Source organism: Herpailurus yagouaroundi, unplaced genomic scaffold (genome assembly GCF_014898765.1).
Source record: "Herpailurus yagouaroundi ecotype Mexico unplaced genomic scaffold, PumYag 100, whole genome shotgun sequence".
NCBI classification, from domain to species: Eukaryota; Metazoa; Chordata; class Mammalia; order Carnivora; family Felidae; genus Herpailurus; species Herpailurus yagouaroundi.
In genome coordinates, this window is record NW_024412391.1 from 36,073,905 (window position 1) to 36,086,799 (window position 12,895).

Sequence of the window (12,895 nt, forward strand, 5' to 3'; positions counted from 1 at the left end):
ACTCAGGTCATGATCCCAAGGTTCCTGAGTTTGAGCTTCTCCACCTTCTCTGGTCGGGCTCTGTGCTGACAGTTCAGAGCCTGGAGACTGCTTTGGATTCAGTGTCTTCCTCGCTCTCTGCCCCTCCCCCATTCATGCTCTCTATGTGTGTCTCTCTCTCTTAAAAATAAATAAATATGAAAATAAATAAAAAATTAAAACCTTCCCCATTAAAGGGAGAAGAGAAAAGGGGTGATAGCTTGTGGGGAATCATTTCTAGATGAGAAATCCTACAGTATGCTGTTAGTGAGAGGAAGTTCCAACAGGGAAAGAAAGGTGGATGAAGGAAGGAAGCAAGGAAGGATGGAGAAAGCAAGAAGGGATGGAATGAAGGCTCAGGGCGCTGCCCTTTGGGCCAGAAGGACCATCTGTAGAAGCCGTAACTCCTAGCCAAGGACTCTTCCTGCCATAAACTGACAAATCTCTCCACCTGCAAAACTTCTCCCTTGATGCCACTCATTTCTAAATTTTCACTTTTTAATTTAATTACTCAAATAATGAATACATTTTCATCTTACAAAACATACTGAGGTATATTTATAGTAAAAAGCCAAAGCTTTCCCCCAATTCCACCCCCTTTCCCAGGAGAAAGCCCTATTATCAATTTAGCGTGATTTTGTTCAGATCCCTTCTGTGTGGTTACGTGTGTAAATCGGTACATAAAGAAATGTTTCATTAAAATCTCCCCATAAGTGGCGTTAAACAGTGTATAATACACTGTAAATTAATGCTTTGCTTTAACAATACTTCTCAAAGCACTTTCCATTCTTGAACAATTCTGCGTGGTATTTCATAGCATCGTACTGATGGACAGTCCATTGCAAATCCTCACGATACCCAATAATGCCATAATGAACATCCTACAGTTCTCTTTATGAATACATGTGACAATTTATTTAGAAAAAAATGGAGAGAGGAGCGCCTTGGTGGCTCAGTCCGTTAAGCATCTGACTTCGGCTCAGGTCATGATCTCACGGTTCATGGGTTCGAGCCCATGTCGGGCTCTGTGCTGACAGCTAGAGCCTGGAGCCTGCTTCAGATTCTGTGTCTCCCTCCCTCTCTGCCCCACCCTTGCTCATGCTCTGTCTCTGTCTCTCAAAAATAAATGTTAAAAAAAATTCTAAATAAATAAATAAACATCTAAGAAAAAATGGATAGATCTGAAAGTATACATTTTAATTTTTCATAATCTCCCCAAAAAGCTATCCCAATTTATATTCCCACAAATAGTCTGTGAGAATACTTGTTTCCCCGTATCCTTGCCAATACTGAAGATTGTCCATCTTCTTAATTTTTTCCAATCTAACAATATTTTATTGTTATTCTGATAATATGTAACCTGGTTACTAGTGAGTTTGAGCATCTCCTCATGAGCACTTACACTCACCTTTGTCTTATCTAGTTACCCTTTGTTCAAGCTTCCACACTCACCACCCAGGGATCAGTTCCTTTAGACAGCCTCCTCAGGCCAACCCCCACCTGAGTGGATGATTCTCTCCTGTGCTCTTAGTGTGCTCCTTCAACCTCAATGTCACCTCACTTGTCAAAACAGTTTATGTATTGTCTCTCCACTCCGCCCACCCCACCCCAGACTCTGAGCATCTTGAGTACAGGAATTAGGCTTGACTTTGCTCTCTAGCCCTAGACCCTGACACATTATGTGGCACCATAATAGGTACTCAATAAAAGAACTAGTGAATAAGTTCATATTGATATCACTTTACATTTGTAGAGTGCTTTACAATCTACAAGCCTCCTTCCCTTGCATTTCCTCAGATTGCCTAAATCAAGTCAGATTTGCAGGAATTAACATTTCAGGGAAAACGCTAGGGATAAGGGAAAAGGAATATAAACAGAATGAATTGAATCACCAGCTGCATGATGTGATGCATGTAAAAATAAATCAGTGTAGCTTAAGCCCTTGGACTTCTAAGCATGTTCTATAATAAATGTTCTACAAGAAACTAGCAAAATTCATTTAAGTATTAAAATAACCACACAGTCAACAAATTGGAGAGAACAATTTTCAAGTAAAATAATCAACTCAATAGCCAGATAGAAGGAATAAAACAAATGAGAGATCTGCTAACAAGTGAATTTGGTCAATAATAGATAAGTCTAGCCTCGGTGTGAAGTTTTGTCCAGAATGACATAATTTTTCAATCCAGGTTGATCAAAGTAAATGAACAACCTCCAAATTTCTCTAGCAAAATTCCTATAACCAACTCAACCTGAGATTTTAGGCCATCTCAATGCTTACATAGAGAACACAAAAATAGTTCATCAATATTCCCCAACACACTTCTGTGAAACATTAGTTCCACAAGATGTCATATATATTTTTTAAAAGATTCCTAGGGCAACTAAGTTTTGGAAATGCTGGTTTAAATAAGGAGAAACACATTTATTCAGTATAAGGCTTATTAGAGCCTTTAATAAGGCAAAAAATCTTATGTATCTCCAAGGTATAATATGAAACCGTTTCTAAACTTATTTGACTGCCGAACTATGTAGAAAATCTCTCTCTCTCTCCCTTTCTCTCTATATGTATGCATTTAATGAGAAAGATACATTGCAAGAAACTAGTGTTTCACAGCATCCTTTGAGAAGTGCTGTTTAGATTATTAAAACAATCTTTTGTGTATCACAAGTGATCTTTGTACATTATAAGCCTCAACACCTTAATCTCTCAGTTTATCATAGTTTAATATTTATGCTGATTCAGTGGCCTACAATCAAATCTGAGGCCAAGAAAAGCCAGGAAGGAAGCAGTTACAGCTGCTCTAAGTTCAGAGGACAGAGGAAGGAACCTTAGTGGGAAGTTAACTTAACAGGTAAGAAGCCTTGTCTGAGTACCGCAGCTCATGAATTATTGAACACAATGCCCATGAAGTCTATTTCCCTGCATTATTTGCTGCTCCAAATTCAAAATCTATCATGCTGTCTGACTAATCTTTTCATGTCTGAACTCCTAGGACCTCCTCTATAGCCAGCCTCACCACTGCACACACACCCCTGCATAATTAGCCCATTGCTAGTCTCTCTGAATACACAACGAGTCATATTCTACATGTTTATCTCTCTCTGAGGCTGAAATCTTCATTGTTCCATGATGTGGTGAATTAGAGGTTACACAGGGATCTAGTATCAAAGAACTAGAAGGAATTTTAAGAATTCTTTAATCCATCTCCCCGGCCCCATGCTAGTCTGACTTCCACCCACATCAGAAAGAAAACTATTCACTCTTTTCTTAAAGCTTCCCAGCAGTAGTGGTCCCTGGATGAAGCCTGCCCGGTCTCTAAATGATTCAGTTTTATCCTAATCCACTCCCCTGCCCTAACCCTTCACATTAGATGTTACCACGTATCTCTCACTGTCCCTGCTACTAGTCTTCCACATGCCCTAGTCTTTTTCGTGTGTCTCGTTCTCTACGATTCGCCTTAATTAGGGTGTCAGAACTTACACCCAAACAAGAAGTGCTCTGCAGAGAGACAGAAATAGCCTCAGAAACTTCACCAGGACCTGATACATCACTGTTGTTTGCATAGTATCAGACTTGATTTATCCCCAAAACCTCGGATATGCTAAGCCTTTTGGGGAAGCTGTTCTGTTGCCTTTCTCCAAGTACATTCTGCTTTGAGTCAACATAGAAGGTGATGACTTTTTTCAGTTTTAAATTCGACTCCTTTAATTTATCTGCATCATGCATAAGGCTCATTTTTTGGTCTTCTTCTTTGTTTTGTTTTGTTTTCCATTTGGTCATAGTGAAATGGTATGGTGGTGGTAGGTCATAAGAAGGCTCTCAGAGAAAGTGGTTTGTGTGTGTATGTGTATTTACCTGAACCTATGTTGGGGAGAGCAACCAGTAGACATTCTGTGTTAGGTTTACCTGTTTTGAATTTTGATGTTAGAAATCAAAAGCGGATCAGTGTGTCCTCACATGAAATGCCTGTACTTCCTGGGCACTGGAGTAGGTAGAGCTAGTCACAGTGGGAATTGAATATGGCATGCTTCCACGTCAGCCCCGTACATTGAGGATACCAGCATCTTGGGCATTGGGGAAGGTGGGAGAAAGAGAACTTTCAAGTACTCCTCTCTGCCCCCATCAAACTACAGCACTGATGCTATCGCCTCTTCTACCAGCCCATTGAGCTTGGTTTTGATGTACAACAGAGGGCAAAGGGAAAAAACAGAAGGTCACACTGAAAAACCTGAGTCCAAGTAGGGGTAGAGGAGCAAGAGGAGGGGAGATTTGAAACCAGAAAGGTCATCACAGTTAACCTTACTCTGCACAGTATCCTTGGTTTCTCCTATTAATTCAAATTCACCTGACCCTGTATACAGATGCCTTTCTATCAAGCATTCTCAATTTGTTAGCATCTCAAAAATATTGTGCTATGGGCTTCTCAGAATACTGTATTGATTTTTCTGTCTCCTCAGGATTCCTGGACACTCCATGAGAAATTCAATCCCTAGTATTTATAAGACAGATTATGCATGTGAGGTGGGATGAAAGAAAACGATACCTTTGATTATGTGAAATGATTGCTAGTGCCTAGTAAAAAACCTTAATCTCAAAAGTCTAGATACTATTTCTGGTCAGAAATGTTAATGAAACTATTCACCAATTGGCAAAGATTTTGTATTATTGCAAAGACAGATGCAACTAACTGTTTCTATAATATTAATATACACTATTCGCTCTCCATGAGCAGGTCATGAGCAAAACAGTATTTCGGTACATAAATTCCATTTTTAGAATTATCAAAAATACATTTATGGCTAAATATTGGTAACAATTACTTTCCCAAAGGAAAATAACCCCTCTTTATTGACCGTGAAATTATTTTAGGATTGAACTCAGATCTAATGTCCATTTCCCATCTGCTTTTTTCAAAATATAATAAAACAGTCAAGGCAGAGGGCGTAAATGACACAGAGTATAAAGTATTCATTTCAGGCTTCTGGGTAAGATAGCAGATTGAGCAAAGCATTTACTTCTGTCCCTTGAGAAACTCCACTAAAATGACAGTAAATGAATCTGTCCACAAGGACAAAGAGAACAGGAAGAGCCAACAGCCACAAAACGTTGGAAACCAGAAAGCAGAACAAGTGGTAACTGACTCAGTTGACTCAGAAAGCTGCATCCGAAGCCAGTGGGAAGGAATGTCAAGAAGCAACCTGGTTTACGCTGCAGATTCCCCAGAAGACTTGAGGATTGGTTATATTTGGTAGCTCTAGAAATTGAGGTGAGAGTAAAAACAAGGGTTGATTGAAAGATTGCTGAAGAAGCAGTTAGATCCTGAGACTCTTTCCCAACTTCACACAGGTGGGCAGTTGCCTCTCCTTACTCTGGTATAAGTCTAGAGGTTTATTATTCTCTAGCGATGCTAATATCAAAAGCTTCTGGACTGAGGGACACCAGACATAAGTGAAGAGAGGAGCACCCCACTCCACATGCATACTGAATGCTGCGAACCACCCACCCCTAGCCCCAGAGTGCTGGCAACCTGGCTGGAGGGCAGAAGATCCTTCTGTAGGGAGTCTACACATCCCAGGGAGGAAAGACCCAGACACTGACAGCAGGGCTTCCCCGAGAAAGTCCCCACCAGCCCATGCTACAGTGAGGATCTGAGTCAAAAAGCCACACCCAGAGGTCCACTTTCCAATCAGCTTTGAAGTTTTTAACCAGCTTCCACTTTTAAGTACAAGCCAACAAATAATCCAGGATCATCGGACATCAGAGGGAAATTTTGAATGTGGAAAGACAACACGAAAAGAGAAGAAGCAACTTCAAGAAAATAAACTATTGCTCTATTTTCTAAGGGAGAAACATTTTTCTTAGACTCTAATATCTTACCTATAAAAAATAACTAGAATTTGGGGCACCTGGGTGGCTCAGTCAGTTAAGCATCTGACTTTGGCTCAGGTCATGATCTCGCGGTCTGTGGGTTCAAGCCCCGTGTTGGGTTCTGTGCTGACAGCTCAGAGCCTGGAGCCTGCTTCAGATTCTGTGTCTCCTCTCTCTCTGCCCCTCCCCCACTCATGTTCTGTCTCTCTCTCTCTGTCAAAAATCAATAAACATTTAAAAAAAATTTTTTACAATAATAACTAGAATTAGTATCTCCAAAAAGATAAGAAAAGATATTTCATTTGTGTAACAAGAATGTTAAACTAAAATTAAAGAAATATTCAAAAAACAAAAAATATCACTTGGAAGTTATGCTAGTGGCATAAGATAGTTTTCATAAAAGGATTAAAGATGAAATTGAAGAGATCCTTCAGAAAATAGGACAAAAGACAAAGAGATGGAAAATAGGGCAGAAAAGCTAGGAAAATTAGAAGACCTGTCCAGCTGACCCAATATACAAATAATAAGAGTTCTAAGGAAAAAAAGAAAGGCAGAAATCATCAATGAAATAATTCAAGAACGTCTCTCAGAACTGACACATGTGAATTTCCAGGTTGAAAAGGTCCCTGGGTGACTAACACTGTGAATGCAAATAGAGCCACCCCAAGCCTATCATCACAACATTTCAGAACTCTTGAACAGATGCTACTGCAGGTTTTCAAAGGATGGAGGCACAGAGCAGCTTCAGACAACAACACTGGGAGGCTGGGAGCCAACGAACTGATAGCTTCAAACTTCTGAGGGAAAATGATTTTAACCTAGAATTCTATAACCATCTGTTCTGGTTAACTATTGTTGTGTAACAAAACACTCCAAACTTTAGTGGCTTAAAACAACAACCATTTTCATTACCTCTCACAGTTTAGGGTATCAGGAATTCAGGAAGAGTGTTGCTGGCCACTTCTTCCTCTCCATGTGATATTGACCATGGTTACTTGATGGTATCTACCTAGTGGTTGGGTTAAAGGGTCAGATATGACTTGACTCACATAACTGAGGCTTGAGAAGGAGAGTTAGAATATTGGGTTTGTTGTAGAATATTGGGTCCTGCTTCCTTTCCAGATAGGGACTTTAAAAAAAGGCTTTAATTTTTGGGCAGTTTTAGATATCCAGAAAAATTGAGCAGAAGGTACAGAGTTCCTATATACTCTGTCATCTCCTCCTCAATTTTGCCTATTATCAACATCTTGCATTAATGTGGTACATTAGTGTGGTTATAAATGAAGAGCCAATATTTATATATTATTCTTAACTAAAGTCTACAGTTTACCTAAGGGTGTATTCTTTATGTTGAACCTTGCATGGGTTTTGCCAAATGCATAATGGCATGTATCCACCATTACAGTATCATATATCAGTATCACTGCCCCTACCCACAAAAACCTCTGTGCTCCATTTTTTTTTTTAATTTTTTTTTCAAACGTTTATTTATTTTTGGGACAGAGAGAGACAGAGCATGAATGGGGGAGGGGCAGAGAGAGAGGGAGACACAGAATCGGAAACAGGCTCCAGGCTCTGAGCCATCAGCCCAGAGCCTGACGCGGGGCTCGAACTCACAGACCGCGAGATCGTGACCTGGCTGAAGTCGGACGCTTAACCGACTGCGCCACCCAGGCGCCCCTGTGCTCCATTTTTTAATCCCTCCTGTCTCTCCCCAAATCCCTAGAAACCACTTATCTTTTACAGTGTCTATGGTTTTGCCTTTTTCCAGAGTGCCACCTAGTTGGAATCATACAGAATATAGCCTTTTCATATTGGCTTCTTTCACTCAGCAATATGCATTTAAGCTTCCTCCATGTCTTTTCATGACTTGATAGCTCTTTTCTTTTTTACTGCTGAATAATAGTCCATTGTATGGATACACCACATTTTGTTTACCCATTCGCCTTTTGAAAGACATTTTGGTTATTTCCATTGAAGGATCTTTTGACATGGTTTCCAGCAGGATAGTCAGACTTCTTACATGGTGAATCAGGGCTTCAAGAGAACAAAGTCGCCAGGAATCTTAACAATGGGGCCATAATTGGCATAGAATCACTTCTAACGTACCCCGTTGGTCAAAAAGTCATATAACAGCCAAGATTTAAGGGTAAGGGTGTCAAAGATAATGAGGCCATCTTTAATCTACCACACCAGTCAATGAGAGACAAACTCTGATGGTCTCAGAGGTTTATTTCCTTCTTCCTATTGATTCCCTAGCAAGAAGATGATTCATCATGTTTGGGACTCCTCCTGTTTAACAGATAATCTCCTATACCATAAATCTACTATTATTGTTAAATAGTGACTTACAAACACCAGAACCCTCTTTCCCTAAAAATATGTAGGCTGTCCTTGATATATCTAGTCTAGCTACGTCCTGTTTAAAAGACCTTTCTAGGGGCACCTAGGTGGCTCAGTCTGTTGAATGTCCAACTTCAGCTCAGGTCATGATGTTGCAGTTTGTGAGTTCAAGTCCCACATCGGGGTCTGTGCTGCCAGCTCAGAGCCTGAAAACTGCTTCGGATTCTGTGTCTCTGTCTCTCTCTGCCCCTCCCCCACTTATACTCCCCCCGCCACTCTCTCTCAAAAATAAACATTAAAAAAAATTTTTAAAGACCTTTGTATAAGATAATGAGTGTTCAGAGACCAAGTGGAACTTGAAGTTTCTCCCCAACAAGTCTTATTAACCTTACATATGTTTTTAATTTTTTTTTTTACCTTATTTATGTTTATACTTACGGTGTAAGCTGTTTCTGGGCCCACATTATACCTCACCAACTCAAAAAATGGAAACATTTTTAGATATACAAATGATAAAAAAAATAAGTTACTTTCCTCACATCCTTCAAACATTACTTTAAAATATTCTCCGTCAGAAACAATAAAAATGTGATCTTCTAGAAAATAGATCTACTAAGCCGGGAAGAAGTGAAGACAATCTCCAGGATGATGAAGATGGGGGCTCTCAGGATATCTACTGAGCACCAGGGTGAGAGGGAAGCAAGTCCAGAGGAAGCAGGTCCAGAGGTTTCAGGAGAGATTTCTGCAAGATAAAATGAATAAATTATCCATTAGAGTATATTCAAAGGTGATCAAACAACTGTAAAAAATTTGAGGGTAAATTTATGATAAATACTTAGAAAATTAAGCAAACAAATAAAAGGCAACTATTAACTCCAGGGAAATAAAAGAATTTAGAAGGAAAGAGAAAGCAATCATACATCAATTGTGAATAGCCAAACCCCCTGCTCTATGGTGGGAAGTAAATAGACTACAAATCAAGAAGTGGACTTGAAAGTATGTTATTTAGAGATAAGAAAGAATATACCCAAAGAGTCAGTTAAGGCTGAAATTAGTAGCCTCTGGGAATGGAGAAATGGGGAGGGGAGGGGAGTGTGGGATTGCTGTTAATCACTATAAGCTTTATAGACATAAATAGTTTAACTGTCTTTGCTTACATTTACCATTTCATTGAGCCTTGCTCTGACCACTCTAACCCTATTTCTTCTGCCTCCTTTTTTCCATAGCACTTACCACCTTCTAGCATCCTCTCTAATTTGTTCATTCAGGATGCTTACTGTTTTTTTCCTGATAGAATTTCAACAATACAGGGCAGTGGTCTTCATCGTCTTCATTTACCAGTATGACCCAGGTGCCTAGAGCAGTCTCTGGAACATAGTAGGGCCCATTAAACATCACTCAAGTAAAACAACTTTGGCTTTTTAAAATTATTTGCATGGGTAGCTTTGATTTTTAAAAATAAAATAAATCATTCGCCTAAAAATTCTACCACAAAGTAAAAATCCCATACTTAAATATTGCTCATACATCTTGCTTGTCTATCAAAAAATGTTATCATTAGTTTTCTCAGGCTTCGAAATGAATACTCCTTCAGTGCATCCCAAGTTCCCAACCTGATACATGTTTACCTTTATGAAACACTGAGACAGTTGGCAAGCACTAAAATATAATAAGTGAGGCTCACATAACACTTAAAAATAAATGGTGATTTATGTAAGGTTGTGAGATATGAAGTTATTATAATAAAGAGAAGATACATTTGAGGAGTAATCAAGTACTTCTGAGTTTAATTATCATTCATTAGTCTATACCTGGTCTTGTTTCAAAAAAGATTTTAGGGAAGCCTATAAAAGTATAAAGGATATAACATTAAATTACACTTAAATTAAACCTTGGCAAGAGAAGATAGAAAATCAAGGATGGGACAAAGAGAAGCCAAGAAAACGACTTAAAATACATGCAGTTATACGCTGATACTGGTCACAAATTTGTCTCTAAACTCTGTGTCCATTAGTATTAGATTTAGCTACAAGTAAACAAAGAAACTCAATATATGAGTGGTTAAAATAAAATAATATTTTAGTTTATTTCTCTCACACGTAAAATTTCAGAAATGTGGAATCTGGCTCTAGTGTGAGAGCTCAATTCCGCTGGTTCTCAAGGATTCGGGGTTCTTGCAGCTCACCCCTCTGCCTTCCCAATGTAGGAGATACCCCCATAGTCCAAGATGGGATCACTCTGGGCACCAAAATGAAGAAAGAAGATAAAGAAGGGTCAAGGGGCACTTGCCAATTGTTTCCTAAGAAATATTCCCAGAAACTGGATACTTCTTCTATCTGATCGTCCAGAAATTAGTGATGTGGCCAATTGCGACTGTAAGGGAAGCTGAGTAAAGCAGTCATCACTGTGACATTATCATGTCCTACTAAAACTTCTATTAAAATGAAGGGGAGAGCTAGATCTGAAGCACAACAAGGGTGTGTGCCGCGGCCTCATAGCAACCAAAAGAAGAAAGGGAAGAAGGTCAGGTTCAAAATCGCTGAACAATGTATAGAATCACTGAATCACTATCTTGCACACCTGAAACTAATATAACACTGTATGTTAACTCTACTGGAATTAAAATTTTAAAAACCTAATAAAATTTAAAAATGGACACAGTTGTCAAGATGACCTTTGCTCAAGCAACTTATAGTAGCTCTTGGTAAAAAAGATTAGAAAGGGATGACTCTGGAGAAATTCACAAAAGTGAAAAAGTTTAGTCTTACTACATTGATGCAAACCATTTTATAGCACTGTTATTTGTAACAACTTTTTTTTTAATTTTCTTAATGTCTATTTATTATTGAGAGAGAGAGAGAGAGACAAAGCGTGAGTTGGGGAGGAGCAGAGAGAGAAGGAGGCACAAAATCCAAAGCGGTCTCCAGTTCTGAGCTGTCACCGACTGAGACACCCAGGCACCCCACAACTCTTAATAATGTATTGACAGTTTAGAGAAAACATGTGTGCAAAGATTTGATCTTCTGAGTTCATTTGAACCATCCATTTTGAAAAATCATAATAAAATCAAGGTTTTTGAACTTAATTGTGTGAATGTCCTGATATACACCTTTGTATTTGTCCTGATATACACCTTTGTATTTGTTTCAGAATTAAAGAAAATTCTATTTACCTTCGCTTACGGAAAAGAAACCACTGCAATCACAGAGACTACCAGAATATTTCAAGAAATGGTATGTAGCTTTCCATCGAAGCCTTCAGCAGTGTGCCTTTACTGATTGATTTTATTTCATAAGTTCCACAAAAGCTGAGTTAGAAAACAAGGGCCACCTAATAAAATGAACAGTCTCCCTTTCCAGCACCAGGGCCCTTCAAATACAGCATCTTACCTACAGCAGAGATGAGAAAGAAAAATATGTGGTGAGGACGTACACCAAGGCAAGGGAGCAGGTCAGTCATCCACAAGCAAAGTTCTAGAAAGGCAGGGCATTCAAGGCTCAGGAGGCAAGACTTAAGCAAGCCTTAGCAGAACAAGGGCTGAGTAAAATCAAGATCATTGCAAAGGCTCTGCCCTTCCTTGTGATGCAAAGTCTCCCACATTTCTAGTGGGATTTGGAGTTTTTTTATTTAATGTTTATTCATTTTTGAGAGAGAGAGAGAGACAGACAGACAGACAGAGAGACAGAGCATGAGTGGGGGAAGGGCAGAGAGAGAGATGGAGATACAGAATCCAAAGCAGGCTCCAGGCTCTGAGCTGTCAGCACAGAGCCCGATGCAGTGCTTCAACTCACAAACCGCAAGATCCTGACCTGAGCTGAAGTCAGTCACTTAACGGACTGAGCCATTCAGGCACCCCTGAGATTGGAGTTTTAAGATAAATGGCTAAGTGTTTATATCTGAAATCCCCAAAGCCATTAAGAAAATGAATGTATTTTCAGAGTGTTGTGGAGACTTGCAGGTCTCCATCAGTTTCCCATGTTTCCCAGGACATCAGTGTCCTTGCCTCTCACCTACATGGTTCTCAGCTCCCACCTTGGACCCAGAGACAGTCCATTGCCACAGGACTTCAGTGAAACTCCTGACTGATGAACCAATGCCTGGCTAATGCCAAATGAATTGCCAAGAAATGTTTTGTGACACCGTGATGTAGAGATGGCAGACACTTAGGGTGGGTGTTGCCACTCCATCTTCCTAAGATGTCACTGGTCAACCTTGGCACTCCTCTCTGCTACACCCAGATTCTGCCTCAGCAATTCCTACGATACAGCACATCTGACAATCACCATCAACAGGTTAGACTTGGCATGTAAAGCTAAACCTATTTGCCATCCCTGTGCCATTTCCAATTCACAAGAGTGCTAAGGCTTTTTCCGGGCAGTACAAGTTTTAACCAAATATATGAGCAGTAAATAATGTATGTCTTATCATACATATTCTACACAGAATAAATGTTCCGCTAGTCTAAGAACAATATAAGTTTTCTTACTAATGAAATAATAGTTGCTATTTATTACTCTCTTACCAAGTGCTAAGAATACTTTACGTATAATATTTCAGCTTTTTTTTTTTCAACAAACTGTAAGGCAAGTATCAGTATATGTCTTCAGTTCTATGATACCACTGATTATAATAGCTCAAGGGGGTGTTGAGGGAGGAAAAAGG

General features: G+C 39.4%; 1 protein-coding gene across 3 annotated transcripts in view; it reads left to right on the forward strand.

Annotated features, from left to right (window-relative positions):
• The window catches only part of AOAH (acyloxyacyl hydrolase), a 168,582-nt gene that overhangs the window by 107,049 nt on the left and 48,638 nt on the right, over nt 1-12,895 (forward strand). For all 3 annotated transcript variants that reach the window (XM_040472239.1, XM_040472238.1, XM_040472240.1), the window contains exon 14: nt 11,384-11,466. In XM_040472239.1, coding sequence (XP_040328173.1) covers nt 11,384-11,466 — 83 coding nt within the window. The remainder of the gene's footprint in view (nt 1-11,383; nt 11,467-12,895) is intronic.